Source organism: Chenopodium quinoa, unplaced genomic scaffold (genome assembly GCF_001683475.1).
Source record: "Chenopodium quinoa cultivar QQ74 unplaced genomic scaffold, ASM168347v1, whole genome shotgun sequence".
Taxonomy (NCBI): domain Eukaryota; kingdom Viridiplantae; phylum Streptophyta; class Magnoliopsida; order Caryophyllales; family Amaranthaceae; genus Chenopodium; species Chenopodium quinoa.
The window spans coordinates 2,756,769-2,771,125 of NW_018744874.1; the positions used below are offsets into that span (position 1 = coordinate 2,756,769).

At 35.9% G+C, this 14,357-nt stretch overlaps 2 protein-coding genes and 1 long non-coding RNA gene across 5 annotated transcripts; 2 read left to right on the top strand and 1 right to left on the bottom strand.

Moving 5' to 3' along the window:
* Positions 1-720: 720 nt before the first annotated feature.
* On the top strand, positions 721-6,031 carry LOC110705201 (tRNA-dihydrouridine(47) synthase [NAD(P)(+)]-like). Of its 3 annotated transcripts, none has more exons than XM_021883057.1 (11): positions 721-1,248; positions 2,040-2,156; positions 2,271-2,504; positions 3,115-3,364; positions 3,454-3,710; positions 3,899-4,171; positions 4,481-4,762; positions 4,865-4,985; positions 5,485-5,654; positions 5,738-5,866; positions 5,947-6,031. In XM_021883057.1, exons 1-10 carry the CDS (start codon positions 856-858, stop codon positions 5,834-5,836), a joined length of 2,196 nt encoding a protein of 731 aa, XP_021738749.1. In that variant the 5' UTR covers positions 721-855; the 3' UTR covers positions 5,837-5,866; positions 5,947-6,031. The 3 variants fall into 3 exon arrangements, with proteins under 3 accessions (XP_021738749.1, XP_021738750.1, XP_021738748.1); XM_021883058.1 differs by having other exon boundaries at positions 6,003-6,031; XM_021883056.1 differs by having other exon boundaries at positions 5,738-6,031.
* A 1,330-nt stretch (positions 6,032-7,361) lies between these two features.
* On the top strand, positions 7,362-9,578 carry LOC110705203. The gene is made up of 3 exons (XR_002508052.1): positions 7,362-7,543; positions 7,654-7,719; positions 9,126-9,578. It is a non-coding gene; the product is annotated as an uncharacterized LOC110705203 (long non-coding RNA).
* A 326-nt stretch (positions 9,579-9,904) lies between these two features.
* LOC110705202 (probable ribosome-binding factor A, chloroplastic) lies at positions 9,905-13,482 on the bottom strand. Its single transcript, XM_021883059.1, has 4 exons — positions 12,984-13,482; positions 11,472-11,645; positions 10,774-10,960; positions 9,905-10,243 (listed from the first exon to the last, which is right to left on the bottom strand). Exons 1-3 carry the CDS (start codon positions 13,317-13,319, stop codon positions 10,823-10,825), a joined length of 648 nt encoding a protein of 215 aa, XP_021738751.1. The 5' UTR covers positions 13,320-13,482; the 3' UTR covers positions 9,905-10,243; positions 10,774-10,822.
* Positions 13,483-14,357: the final 875 nt, after the last annotated feature.

Here is a 14,357-nt window from a genome sequence, read left to right on the forward strand (position 1 = left end):
TCATGGGTTCGAAAACGGAAAGAAACACAAAAAGTATGTAAAAGTAAGAAAAATAATAAGTATAAAAGGCTGCATCTTTTTGTTAATCTAGTTAATAATATGCATGCAAATTTACTACTTAGCAATTATAATAACTAAGATCAAAATTTACGTAAAATGAGTATGTAATATCAACATGAATCAAACAAAGAAACATCAACATGAATAAAACAAAAGATGATAGTAATGAATTCACAAGTAAGAGAACTTTCACCGTTGTTTTGAGGTATATATAATACAGTAAATGTTTGAGTTTCTGGTATAGAGGATCCCAAATATGGGCAACTATAGAGCATACTCCTCGAAACATTTAGAAGTAGATAGTATTGTTTGTTATAAATTTTTAGAAGTAGGTATAAATATACCTGACTGGAAACCCGTGCTGATAACGTGTTAAAAATATTTTACTGATGGTAAGATATTTATCAGTGAAGGGATGAAGATAGGAAGTAAGTAGTAGAATGGTAGGAAAACTCTTTTCTTGTTTTTCAATTTAAGATCACAATACGTGAACTTTCATTTATATAGCCAAAATAATTGAATACAATAATATACATTATTGTACTTTATACAAATTATTATACTTAGTAAAGTCTTCATTGACTTTAATTACCACATGTGAAGTTCAATTCAATCATGTTTCTCAACACTTTAAAATTTTTTAGTAGAATAAAATAATTTTGTGATTTTTTTGTTGGTAAAACTAAAAAAATCCGAAAAAAATCCTCTGATGTTGTTTATGCAAAACCCTAACTCGAAAGAAGAAAAAGATAAACCTCTCAACTGGGAGAGCCTCCCGAGTTAACTCAGTCAGCCATGGACGACTCACTAACCGAACCTCCCAACAGTCAAACCACGCAACCTCTCGACCTATCTCCGACATCCATGGACGACTCACAAACCAAACCTGCGACTACCGAGGTAACTCACTCAGCCATGGACGAGTCTGAACCCGAAGTCACAACCACTGAGAACACCGAACCGCCATCTGAAACGGAAACATTAAACAGTAATCAACCTTCGCCGGAGGAGTTGATGGCGAAAGGTGTTGCTCCGGTGAAGAAGGAATTTCTCCGACCACCGCCGACTAGCCGTTGCGTAACTTCAGATGATAGAGATGAAAATGGTAAATCTGAAAGTAAGTCTAAAAGTAGTGGAGTTGTTGTGGAAAAGAAGTCCAAGCGTCAGCTTAAGCGTGAACGTCATGAGGTTATATCTCTTTCTTCATTATACAACTTTGATTGTGTTTAATTTAATCATTTTGAGATAATACAGTACAAATTGTTGGTAATTTTACATTTTAGTGATGAATTATTATGTAACACAATATAACTCTGTTAATTCTGTCTGACATTTCATTTTGTAATCAGTTGTCATATAGAATTATAGGTTATTGCTTATTAGTTCTTACCTCGGTGTTATGGCCTTGTTGAATAGGTTTGTTATCGGAAATTCGAGTTTCGGTAGCAAATGTGGCTGATTGAGGTTGTCATTTGTCTTAATGAGCAATGTCATGAATCGGAATACATATTATGTACTCCCTCTGTCCCTAAATTAAAAGCGTATTTCTCTTTATTATGTGAGTAATAAATGCTAGAAAGAGGCTTTGTAATAAGGGACAGACCGACAGAGGGAGTACTGATTAAGTGGTTTGTTATTGGTTATTTGAGTTTTGGTAGTAAATGTGACTTTGATTGAGGTTGCATTTTATCTCAATGAACAATGTCATAATGTGAAATGTAAGTACTGATGAAGTGTTTTATTATCCGTTATTCGAGCTTCAGTAACTAATGTGACTGATTAGGTTTCATTTTATCTTACTGAATAATGTTGTCAATCAGAATATATTTTATGGTTGTTTGATTTTCGGTGGCAAATGTGACTCTGATTGAGATTGCATTTTATCTTACTGAACAATGTTGTGAACAGAAAATGTATATTATGTGCTGATTAAGTAATATGCTTTCCTAAGCAATGTTGATGTTTTCATATATGGACAGAAACTCAAGTCTGCCTTGAATCTTTGCCCAGCTATTGCGAGGACCGGAGATATTAGTTCATGTAATTATGGAGATAAATGTCGTTTTAGCCATGACTTGGAAGCTTACAAAACTCAGGTAGTGCAAAGTGGGATATCTTTTTACAATTTTTCCAAGATAATAATCTAGTATGGGTTTTAGTTTGTAGGAATGATGCTTAGTGCTAATTATGGCTTTTCCCCTTTGACGCAGAGACCAGCTGACTTAGAGGGAGAATGCCCCTTCATCTATGCTCAAAAGCCATGTCCTTATGGGGTGACTTGCCGATTTTATGGTACCCATAAAGATGTTCTTAATGATAATTTGGATGCTTTGAAGGAAGACTCTGAAGTGAATATGTTGAAGAAAGATGTCCAGAAGCTTCTTTGGAAGAATAAAATGAAGTTCCCAAAGTCCAATGTTGCTCTCAAGCAGCTTGGGGTAGAGGTATGAGCTAAATATTGAATCAATATTTCTTTTGTACTTGTTTTTCTAGGTTGTTAGTAATTTAGAGGTAAGATACTGGCTTTAACCATAAATTCTGCCCATCTCATATACTTTGTGATCTTCAATGAGAGAAAGAAATTTGGAGCTCTTGTTTGTGGCTTGGCTGCTTTGGAATCAACTGTCAATTTTACCACATGTTTAAACCTTGGATACTGGCCGCATTTGAATCTTGCTGCTAAATTTATGCTTGATCATTAGCTTTATTGTTGGATATATATTTGGGCATGCGCATAATTGCCTTCAATATACATGTAGAATCTTCATTCTTTGTGAATTTGCATCTCATATTTCCTCCTAAGGTTTTGTTGATACGATACTCTCTCTTGGCATCCTGTGACTTGCCACTTTGGCAGGAGCTCCTTCGGGGTAAGTGTTTGAATGAGTATCTTTATCCTCTTGCACACAGGCGTGCAAGCATACATGTACTTTCAGACCTGAAAATGAACAAGTTTCAGCTATGCAAGCACACAATCTACTTTCTTTTAGGCATACCATGATATTTCATGTATGTGCTTTTGCTCCACTTAAACCACTGCTGTTACCTTTGCAGGGGAGGGGCCACACAAGAGTAAAAGATTCTGAAGAAGAAGAAAGTATTGCTCCTAAAGTTTCCAATGGATCCCATTGTTCAGAGGATAAAGGCTGTGAGAAGCATGATTCTGCTAATACACAAGATCCATCTGCTGTGCTTCCTGAAGAGCCATTGACCGATGGCATATTGGGCGTTGATGATAAACGACCCTTAAAGAAATCAAAATCTGGTGATGATGAGAGAGATTCCTCCAATGACTTAAATAATGGTTGTAACTGGAGAATGTTACTGGTTGATTCTTATATTTTATAAATCTTGTTAAAATTTGCGTGGCTGATTATGCTTTTGTAACTACAGGTTCAAGTGTCTCAGGTGAAGGTTTAGTGAAGGACTCTACCGAAGATAAGCCACCTAGTACAAACAATTGCCTGCCTCCTGAAACTGATGCCAGCTTAAAGTTACTGCCACGTGAAAGGAAACTTATAGATTTCCGTGGGAAGCTATATCTAGCACCCCTTACCACTGTTGGGAACCTTCCATTTCGCAGAGTTTGCAAGGATTTTGGTGCAGATGTGACATGTGGTGAAATGGCAATGTGCACAAATCTTCTTGAGGTCAGTGCTGGTACTCCATGTTACTTTCTTATTTTCGTATATAAAAAACAACATTGATGCTGCTCGATTTCATTTTATTGAATCATGCAATATATTTCTAGTATAAAGGGTGGTTATTTTACACAAAGTGGTGCTTTGCAATGCAACCCTTGATTTTATTTTATTATTTTTTTTTAAACTTTATGAAGGGCCAAGCTTCTGAATGGGCATTGCTTAGGCGACATAAATCCGAGGATTTGTTTGGTGTACAAATTTGTGGGGCTTATCCAGATACCGTAGCACGTGCTGTTGAGCTTATTGACCAAGAATGCTCACTGGATTTTATTGATATCAATATGGGATGTCCAATTGATTTAGTCGTTAATAAGGGAGCCGGTTCTGCTCTTCTTACAAAACCATTGCGGATGAAAAATGTTATACAAGCAGCTTGTGCTTCTGCAGAGAGACCTATAACTGTTAAGGTACTCTCTTGATGTCTCTTCTTCAGCCCTGTATACATGTGACGACTTGCTTCTGTTATGGTTGTCTATTGGGTACAAGAGTAACTCTTTACTGTTGATACATCTTGTTGTGACTCCAGTTGCCTGATGGAGTTTGTCTCTGTAAATTCTCTTTTTGATTTTGATATTTAATGCTATGTATGTTAAGCTGGCACTTATTCTGTTGTAATTTTGGTTCTTGGCTTAATTCTTCATGGTTGCTGCCTCTTGTTTGCCTTTTATAGTGTTCGTCATATCAATCTTAATTTCTTTTTAAAATCAATACTTCAGGTTAGAACAGGATATGTGGAAGGAAGGAATCGTGCTGACTCTTTAATATCTCAAATTTATGAGTGGGGAGCTTCTGCTGTAACAATACATGGGAGATCTAGACAGCAGCGATATAGCAAAGCTGCTGATTGGGATTACATAAACACTTGTGTCAGTAAAGCTCCTGGCACATTTCAAGTGCTAGGAAATGGAGATGTCTTTTCATATACAGATTGGAATAAACATTTTTCTGACTGCCCTGAGCTGTCCTCATGCATGATCGCTCGAGGAGCTTTGGTTAAGGTTTGTATAAACTTTCATTTTGCTCCTTCCATGTAAGTGATACGTAAAAGTTGTTTCTTCTTGTTATTGCTCTAACCTCAAGCCTTTTTATTTACATTGCAGCCATGGTTATTCACTGAAATTAAAGAACAAAGACATTGGGATATCAGTTCTGGTGAACGACTAGATATACTAAGAGACTATGTACGTTTTGGCCTTGAGCACTGGGGTTCTGATTCAAAAGGTTGGTATAACCTATTATCATAGTCTGGGTCTTGTATGAAATATATTCATAGATGTAGCTATCATATAAATGTGCATGACTAATATTAAGAGGCAGAAGATACTTTTAAAGCATGCTCTAACATGAGTAGGCTGTTTAGAAAATCCAAGTATGTCTTTCATTTTCATTCCTCTTCTGCTGAATTGGTGCTCTCTCGAGCATCAAATTTTAAACTATATGGAGCAAGAGTGCTCTTCTCTTTGACATTCCCATTGACTCTGTAAACATTTGATTAATGTAAAAAATACAAAGCTAGCTTTATCACAAAGAGGGGAACGTATTAACATACGAAGAGAAGCCGTACCTGTAAATGTTATTACTTTTAGTCACTTTTCAAGTAAAATCTTTTTAACAGATTTTGAGCTTGGAACGAACGAAAACTCTGTAAGCTATCACATGGAATTTGAGGTTCTGCCTTTATTATATCCTGTCAACTAAATTCTTGTGAAATTTTGTGTAGGAGTGGAGACTACAAGGTTCTTCTTGTTGCAATGGCTTAGCTATACTTTTAGATACATCCCTGTTGGTTTGCTTGACGTCATTCCACAAAAAATTAATTGGCGTCCACCTTCGTACTATGGTCGCAACGACCTAGAGACATTAATGGCCTCTGAATCTGCAGCTGATTGGGTCAGTGACTTTAGCTATTTGCTGATTTGATAAAGCCGTGTATAAATCTTGATGTGTTCTTTCTTATTGTCACTTTGTTGCAGATTCGAATCTCTGAGATGTTGCTTGGCAAGGTTCCTCCTGACTTTAAGTTTGCACCAAAACATAAATCTAATGCCTATGACAGTATAGAAAACGGCTGATATTAGAGCGCCCTCTGGCAGGAGTAGCAGGTTTTGCTCAATTACTTGTACATCAAGATTTATAGCTCATCATGTTGTTTACATAATTAAAATAGCAACAAATGTTGCAGCTACATTACTTTATTGATGTATACTCCCACATTATGATTCTGTTCAACCATTACAGTCGGAATAATAGAGAGCTTAATTTAACCAGTTTGACGAGGCCTTGTTCAACTGTTCCTTGCTACTGTTGCTCGTTACATGCTCCTTTGCACTCCTTGGTTAACTCCCAAAATATGTACTTGTATTTTGCAAGGGCTGTGATGAAGCTAACGAAGTACTGGTAGCTTTTGTTAGCTTCAAGTTTCTTATGGTCTTTGGTTCCGGGTAATGTTCAGCGTTTTGTGCTGAGGTATTCTCTACCAATATTTTTTATATATTGTTCGCTCATTTATTCAAGCCACATGTGTTGGAACAAACTGTGGGAATCAGGAGATTCATTCAGTGGATATTCGGGTTTTGAATCTTGAAGCTCCTTAGTCTTCTCCATTAGTATTTTTCAGCTTGTGCTGTGGAAGTGGAGTTTGGACGGAGATCCTTAATTTAGGGCCAAGGGAAGGCAAATGTGTTGAAACCACTAGTATAAAGCTTTATTTAAACATATACTTCGTCTTTTTTTGTACGAAATTTGTGTATCTTTCTTTCTTAAATGTTTTCTTTCCCTAAAGAGCAGATTGTCTTGCTTCATACGAAGTAGTATATAGCTTCTTTTGTATTGAAACCATTAGCATTTGAGTTCTTACGAAGTAAGAACTATATATGAGTAGATGTTATAATATTCTGGAATGAAGGGACGAAGGAAAACAGTCATTAGAATTTGACTTAATAATTTAGTTCACGGTTAAGACCTCAATAGCTTGAGCTTTCCTAAGATTTCCAAGAAGGCATAGCAATCTTTTACTAGGCAAAATACCAATTAGACCATATGACAAAGCCGTGAAAGTTGAGTTTTATCTTCAAATTGATCAAAACATCAAGTCCGGTTTTGATTACTAGTATCCTATTAACCAATCTATGTCCATACTCGCTAAATTGAGACAAACATTTCAAGTTAACATGCAGAGTTCATTCTTTAGCCTAAAAGTTATAATATTCATCAATCCATGCCCAAACTCGTTAAATTAAGACAAACATTTTAGGTCAGCTAGTCGACTCTATGTCTCTATTCTTTAGCCTGAAAATACACGTTCGATCTGTTCAAACCCGCACTTTTCCTAGATTAGTCAATGTTCCCCGCAAAAACAAAAACACAAACCTTCAGTCAATTACATTTTAGGTCGGGTCAAAACAATTCAGACTTTAAAATTTTGGATAGTTTTCGGGTCATATTATGCGAGTCATATTAATCGGGTCAATCCATAAAACCCGATTAGATGAAACAAACCATTTTTATAAACCCAAGCTCCAAAAATTTAGTAGTCAGGCCCAATAGAGTCAACCCTGACGTAAGCAACAACTCACCGTAACAAACCTCTCTTCCACCCACTCACACCCTTTTTCTTTCTCTTTCCTCTCCCAAAACAATTTAGGGTTTTTCTGCAAATTCTCTCTCCTCAATTTCTCGAAGATCTTCCCTCTTTCTCAGTCTTTCTCTTTCAGATCGAAGGAAGATCAATGGCACCTTCACTTCCTCAGTTCTACAGAGGCACCAGCACTCTCGCATTGGTAAATTTAATCAATTTGTTTTCACTCATTTTGTTGTTGTTCTTCTTCTTAATTTAGGGTTTTGAAGAGGAATTTATGGGTTTTTTTTGGCTTAATTTTGGGGTTTTTAGGTAGCTCGTGCATCAGCTTTCACCGCTGGATTGGTCTACGGAAACATGAAGCTCAAAGTTCTCAAGGTCATTTTGCTTTATTTTCTCTAAATTTATTATTAAATTATTCGATTTGTTGGTGTGATGATGTGTACTATTCATTTGCTAGAATGTGGAGAGATCTGATTTAGGTTTATGGATATTTGATGAATAAATTTTAAAACTGATCTGGGTTTTGTTTAAAAAATATATATGAATTGTGTTGAACTGTTGATATTATTCTTGTTTGAATTTTGGATGAATTTGGTGATTTTGGGGGGTTCAAGGATGATTTGTATTAATCAGCTGTTCATTTGTTCAATGCCTGTGTGATCTGTGTTTTGCTGTTCTGTTTTCCACCTGATTGTTGTGGAAGATATAATACGGAGTATGAACTTTGCTCGTATCTCGAATGAAGAACTATGAGGGTTTGTCTTGTTGATAATATGACTCAAATTTAGTAACCATTTCAAAGTTTGCTGGGAAGTAATGTGCTTCATTTGAGGTGACAATCATATCACTTTGCTAATTCTAAAGATTATGGAATTGATCACGGGGCAATTTGTTCTGTTTCCTTGCTTGACTCGCTCTTTTTCTTGTCTTGACCCACACTCCATTTGTTGTGAATATTAAGATTGATTGCTGCCCTACTAGTGTCCTTCATATTTGTAAAGTATTATTCGGGATTGATCTTAACTAAGTATCTGATTTCTATATCTGTATTGTATTTTAATTTTTTGCTTTTACTGTGGTATTTTGTAGTGTATTAAATTGTTATGAACTTCTTGGTCAATAAATTTTTCATGAGGATGATAATTTGCATGATATGGCCATATGCTTAGTCTTTGCTTCTATGTTATCAGAGGGAATACTGAACTTTATGGACTTAGTTTTGTTGTGGAGGGCAGCTTGTATTTGGTTTTTAGACTGTGATAGCTTGAAGGGTATCATTTTGAATGGATTGCTATCTAGTATAGTTCATTTTACTTGATAGAAATGTTAAGGAGGAAAGAGCAAAAGAAGATGGCAAAAAGTAATGGAGGGAAGGGTAAAAAGGGTTAAGGCAGTTGTTGGAAATGTGGCATTCCTGCTTTGAGATAGGGAATCAAGTATTATCTCCCTATACTAAACTGGGGGAAAGAAATAACTGTCCCCTGTTTTCAAGCAAAGCACGGACAGACCACCTCGTTGATAATTAAGGCCATTCAAATGTGCATTGATAATTATATTGTCAAATGAGGAGCTGCATGCTGTGGCACTCTACATTACTTGCTAGTGCTTCCCTATGTTCCACTTTTGCATTATATAGAATTCTATATTGATTCTGTATTTTGGGTTTGGAATTTGGATTGTAGTATTTGACACCAATCATTGCAAGAAGTATGTTCCTCTTATTTGTCTTTGTGGATATAGGAATTAGCAAATTACTGAACCTATTGTCCTTTGTTCATCAGATGAAGGCCAAGTCACATAAGAAAGCTGAAGCTAAGACAGGAGCCCAGGCAGAGGCCCATCACTGATAGATAGTGAATGGGATAAATGCTGAGGGGAAGGATGCATAAAAAAGTTTGTCGATTTATCACTTCACCAAGAGGCTTTTGTAGACCTTGATACTCGTAGTTGTGCATGTTCTTATTTACAAATTTTTGTGGCTCAATGACCATCAACATAATGACAACAAATTGATTTTAGTTGCTCAAATGAAAACATCATCTTGAGATGATTTTATCTTCATTAAATTTTGATTAATAAATTGTTTTGCTTTGTGCTCAGGTGTACTTAGCTTTTGACTCTTGCTTTGCTTGAGCTTTTTGCTTGGCTTTGTTATTTTGACTGTGAAGAGTGATACACATTCTACTGTCAGATTATATTGTCAAATAAATAAATGTTCAGAAAATTAGAGCTTACTACTCTTGTGTCTGCAAGTTCTGCTTTTCCTGTTTCTTATTAAGGATAGTTATGGGCATCTAGTACAATGACACTCATTAATCAAGTGTGGTATAATTTTTAGCGCTGATGTAATACGAAGTTTGGGGCGTATGTGCAATGGTGCCATCTTATCAATTAATAACTCTACTTTTGCCCTGAGAAAAGAGTGGCATCATATTACTGAAAACCTTTACAAAGTTCACATAGTCAAACACCATAGATATAATACTGATCCAGTGGCAAATCTGTGAGATTTGTAAATGCATTTTAATAACTAATCATAAAAAATAAAATAAAACAAATATACAAAATTGAACAAAACTTTCTAATTGAAGAGAAACTCGTCATTATTCAACATTTTAAGCGGAAAAAAAAAAAAAAAAGACAATCAGAGATGCAGAAGCATAATACATACATAGTATATTTAACACTCACTATAGGCTCTATTTATTTACAGGGCATTTCCTTTGCAAGTTAAAAATCTGCGCCACGCCTTTGAATGAATTACATATTGCAGTTATGCTTTAATCAAACTTCTGTCTAACTTTACTCACTGGTGCAAGCACGACTTTATGCAAGAAGCCTCTTCGCCACAAGACTTTTTTCGGAAAGCCCCTATCACAGAAACTATTTCTCTGTGGCCCTGCAACATGTATGGCACAGCATTAGAACAATTGTTAGTGACTTAGTGTTGTACTAACCAAAAAAACAAAGTGCTTTCGTAGAAACATTTAGAAAACCTTTCGCTCAAACAAAAATGAAAACCTTTTATGCTAAATTTGCCTCATTTTCTATTCCAAAATTTAAGTAACTTGAGACTAAACCATGACATAATACAGAATCACTCAATAATTGCCTCATTTTCTTATCCCAAATACACGTCACTTGAGGCTACCACTAAACAAAAGTGGGTATATTACAGAACACTAGTGCTCTCTTAACCAAATGCAACCCCCTAAATCCTTGATACCAAGGCAACCCTGTTTTCCTCTGAGAGTAGTATTCAGAGTTAGATTACAGTTAAAGTCAGAATATCATCACATTGTAATGCTAGATATAATCAATTTGAAGATCTTCGTAGCACCAACCACTATAGATTGTTTTGAAAATAACAGAAACCTTGTTCGGTCCAACTGAAGCAGTAATGGACACAAACGCAATGAGAGACCTAACCTGAGGGCAATGGAGCAAAGTTGAAGCAACACCACATCTCAAGAAATATCTATCTGACATAGATAATGCCTTCATCATTGTCATCCTCCCAATTATCATCATCAGAAGGCGGATCTTCCTCTTCTTCAGAACTTATGGCATCTTTTTGCTCATTCTCGTTCTTTAACTTATCCAATATCGCAATAACCTGAAAAGTCAAATTCAAGATTTAGAACATTTCTAGGCTTGTGTTGTCCTGCCAAAATAGCCAACACCATAAAGGGTGGAGATAAAACGTATTAACATCCAGCAAGGTAGGGGACATGATTATGCGACTATACCCTGTACATGACCTGATAGAATCCATCCACCAACCTTTATTCGCATTTTTCTCTAGGCTCTATAAGATGTACTTGCAAGCTTATAACCAATTAAAATCTGATAACGAAACAACCTATCAAGATACTGCAACTTATCTACTTCGTATAATTCAGTTCATAACAGCTTCATTCATCAACCTTATCTTTGTATACATTATAGTCTGAGCAAAAATATAAAGAGATACTCAGCTCACTTTTAGACATATAAGGAATATCACCATCAAAAGGGTATTACAAAGTTAAACAGGAGTAAAGAAAGACCAGGTTTGAAGGCACTAAAAAATTATTCATCAGTTCGGCGGATAATACGTAAGAACATAACTAAATTTGAGCTCTTACCCTACTTCCTCGTTCCAAAGATTCATCCTCTAGAAATCGAATTTCAGGAGTCAGCCTCAACTTCATGCGCTTTCCAAGTTTACCCCGCACATATTTTGCCTTAGCTTTTAGGCCAGCAAGGGCAACTTCACGTCCTCTTTCATCGCCAAAAATCGACACATAAACTTTGACAACCTAGAATGTAAAGAAACTATATCAATTTACAGTAAACATTATTGTAACAGCTCAAAGTTTCCATGCTTATGATTAGCATGAAAGTTGTTCAATACTCCGTACAACAAAGAGATTACTTTGAACCACAAGCCTGACCCAATAAACTGTACAAGGAACGGAACAAACAATATAGGAAAAAGCTTCCTAGTTTAAATAGCAAGGCCAGGGAAGATTAGCAATTGAATCTGATGAAAAATCTGATATGCAAGTGACAAACTAATCAATGGATCTTATGATGGAGCTCAAACATCAGGAGATCAATAACATTTTAGCTGGAATTTTTTTTAAGATAGCACCAACAATTTAGGTGAAGCTCATGGGTGTCAAAGATTTTCATATACAGAATATGCAGTGACCAGCAGAGTGTACAACATCTCATATATCTTTGACACAATAAAAAGAAAGGATTAACCAATACTGCTGTGGCTTCAGCTCTAAAGTATATCAATGCAGAAGCATGAAGGTGTAAGTCTACCAAGTTAAGGTAAAAAGAGCTATGAGTTCCTTGGTAATCAAGCTTACAAAGAAAATTCCTATCAAGTTTCTAGCATACAGAAGTTGATGTAGGCTAGGAACTTAGGAGCCCATGTAGGTAGACAATATCACAAGGATCGGTGTGACTATGCAGATGTTTACCATGCATCCATATGAGGTAATTTTTACAACAGTTCTTTCTTGCTATGATCAATTTTCATGATAACTGGACTATTACATCCAATGCGCCACTAAGCATTAAGCAACATTACAGGTATGCTTCAGAAACCAGGATCCAATAGCGTATAGCCGGTTGAGGTTATCATCAAACCAAATTACTCAAGACTCTTCAATTCACCTCAAATTACAACATAGGCATTGACATTAATACTCCTTTTCGGACCATAACTTGCAAAATTCACACAACACAGCCGCGCAATACGTCTGCTCAAGCACCCAAGCCCAACAAGAGTAACCAAGTTTCAGTTCCATAAGTCACTTTTCAATTTTCATTAATACATCACATATTTAGTACAATGCTTGGAGAAACTATTATTTTCCTCAAACCCTTGTCCTTCATCAATCCAACTCATAAATCAAAAAATGCATATACTTTTAACTTGAATAGTAACTCAAATTCATTCATACCCACACCCAATAATTACAATTCACAAAACACTTCAACCAAATCATAGACATTTCACATTTCTCAATTAACAAACTTAACACAGGCAAAATCAAATAAACCCAGAAATTCAAAACAAAAATTAACCCAAAAGGGGCAAAAATAAAGGCAAAAACAAAATCCCAATTAAAAGAAAAGACCTGCAAATCAGCGGAAACTTCAACATCACTAATGGTGGTAACAGAAGAAAGATAACGGTCAGCACCAAGGGCAGCTTCGGGCAGAACAGCGAATTGCAAATTGGTGTCGGTCAGCAACATATCTGAAAGCTCCCTTCTTATTTGTTTAGCAACCATTGCTACTCTTCTTGGATTTGCCATACATTTTATGGTTTTCATTCTCTGTTGCTCAGGTACACGGAAACTGTTCCTGTGGGTGCACAATCCAACCGTTGATTTTCCCATTGAAAACAACTTTGATGATGATGGTAATGTAGGGAAGTAGGGGAGATGGTGTAGGAGAAGAAGATGAGTCATTTTCTCTCTCTTCTTCTTTAAAGTTGTGTTTTCTTCTTCTTTCTTTGTTGCTGCTGGTGTTTCTGCTTCATCTGTTAGCCATTTTTTGTTGTTGGAAGTAAAGAGATAGAATTTGAAAGATTTGGGTTTTTAATTGGATGTTGTTTTTCATGGACCAAATTTTGTTAGGATTCTCTTTGACAAGCCCATGTTACAAAATTGAAACTCCTTTAGGCTTTCAGTCTTTCACTTGTCTAGCTATAGACCTATAGTCCTATAGATTATACCCTATTATTAAAGAAGAGTTGTCGAATTGGGTCTATGGCCAGCTTCTGATCGAGTCTAAATACCGGATAATGGTTTATGTAGTGTAAGGGTCTGTTCTCTTACGTTGAAATTCAGTTCAGTTCAGCTCAGTAGTTCAGTTCAGTTTAGTTCAGTTCAGTTTAGCTGAGTTAAGTCAATGAGAACAGGCCCTAAGTGTATCCATACGCGTCAAAAGTATAATTTATTTTGGATCACTTTAGTTGTTATTGGATTTCAATTGAGTTATTTTGATAATTTTCCATTCATCAAAGATTAATACTACCTCCGGTCCACTTTACTTGCAACTATTTCATTTTTGGGCCGGTTCACATTACTTGCAACTTTTCCATTTCTTTCCTTTTTTAGTAACTTTTTAGTGGTTTTACCTAGGGGTGAGCATAACAGGGTACCTAGTAAAAATTCCAGGAACCGGAACCTGTTGCAACAGGTTCCTCAAAATGAGAACTGGAACCGGAACCTATTGAACAGGTTCCTGGAAATTGGGAACCGGAACCGGAACCGGGTTCCGGTTCCGATTCAGGGTACCCTGTATTATAATATACTCACTAACTTTTTCGCGGAATTTTTAATAAAAAACTGGTTGGTCACTAATTTATAATGTTTGCAACTTGCAAATAAGACAAACTAATAGTAGTTGTTTAACAAATTTAATATATATATTTTTATAATTGTAATTTTGATATTTATTATTTAAAAATTGAGTAAGAATTAGTGTATAATTTGAAATTAAGT

Excerpts from the sequence above, each read along its gene's own strand:
- LOC110705201 (XM_021883056.1), top strand. The coding sequence starts at position 856 with ATGGACGACTCACTAACCGAACCTCCCAACAGTCAAACCACGCAACCT. Across the intron at positions 2,157-2,270 it reads TGGAAGCTTACAAAACTCAG|AGACCAGCTGACTTAGAGGG; the intron begins GTAGTGCAAAGT and ends CCTTTGACGCAG. Across the intron at positions 3,365-3,453 it reads CTCCAATGACTTAAATAATG|GTTCAAGTGTCTCAGGTGAA; the intron begins GTTGTAACTGGA and ends TTGTAACTACAG.
- LOC110705202 (XM_021883059.1), bottom strand. The coding sequence starts at position 13,319 with ATGACTCATCTTCTTCTCCTACACCATCTCCCCTACTTCCCTACATTA. Across the intron at positions 11,646-12,983 it reads AAGTTTCCGCTGATTTGCAG|GTTGTCAAAGTTTATGTGTC; the intron begins GTCTTTTCTTTT and ends TTTACATTCTAG. Across the intron at positions 10,961-11,471 it reads CTTTGGAACGAGGAAGTAGG|GTTATTGCGATATTGGATAA; the intron begins GTAAGAGCTCAA and ends TTGACTTTTCAG.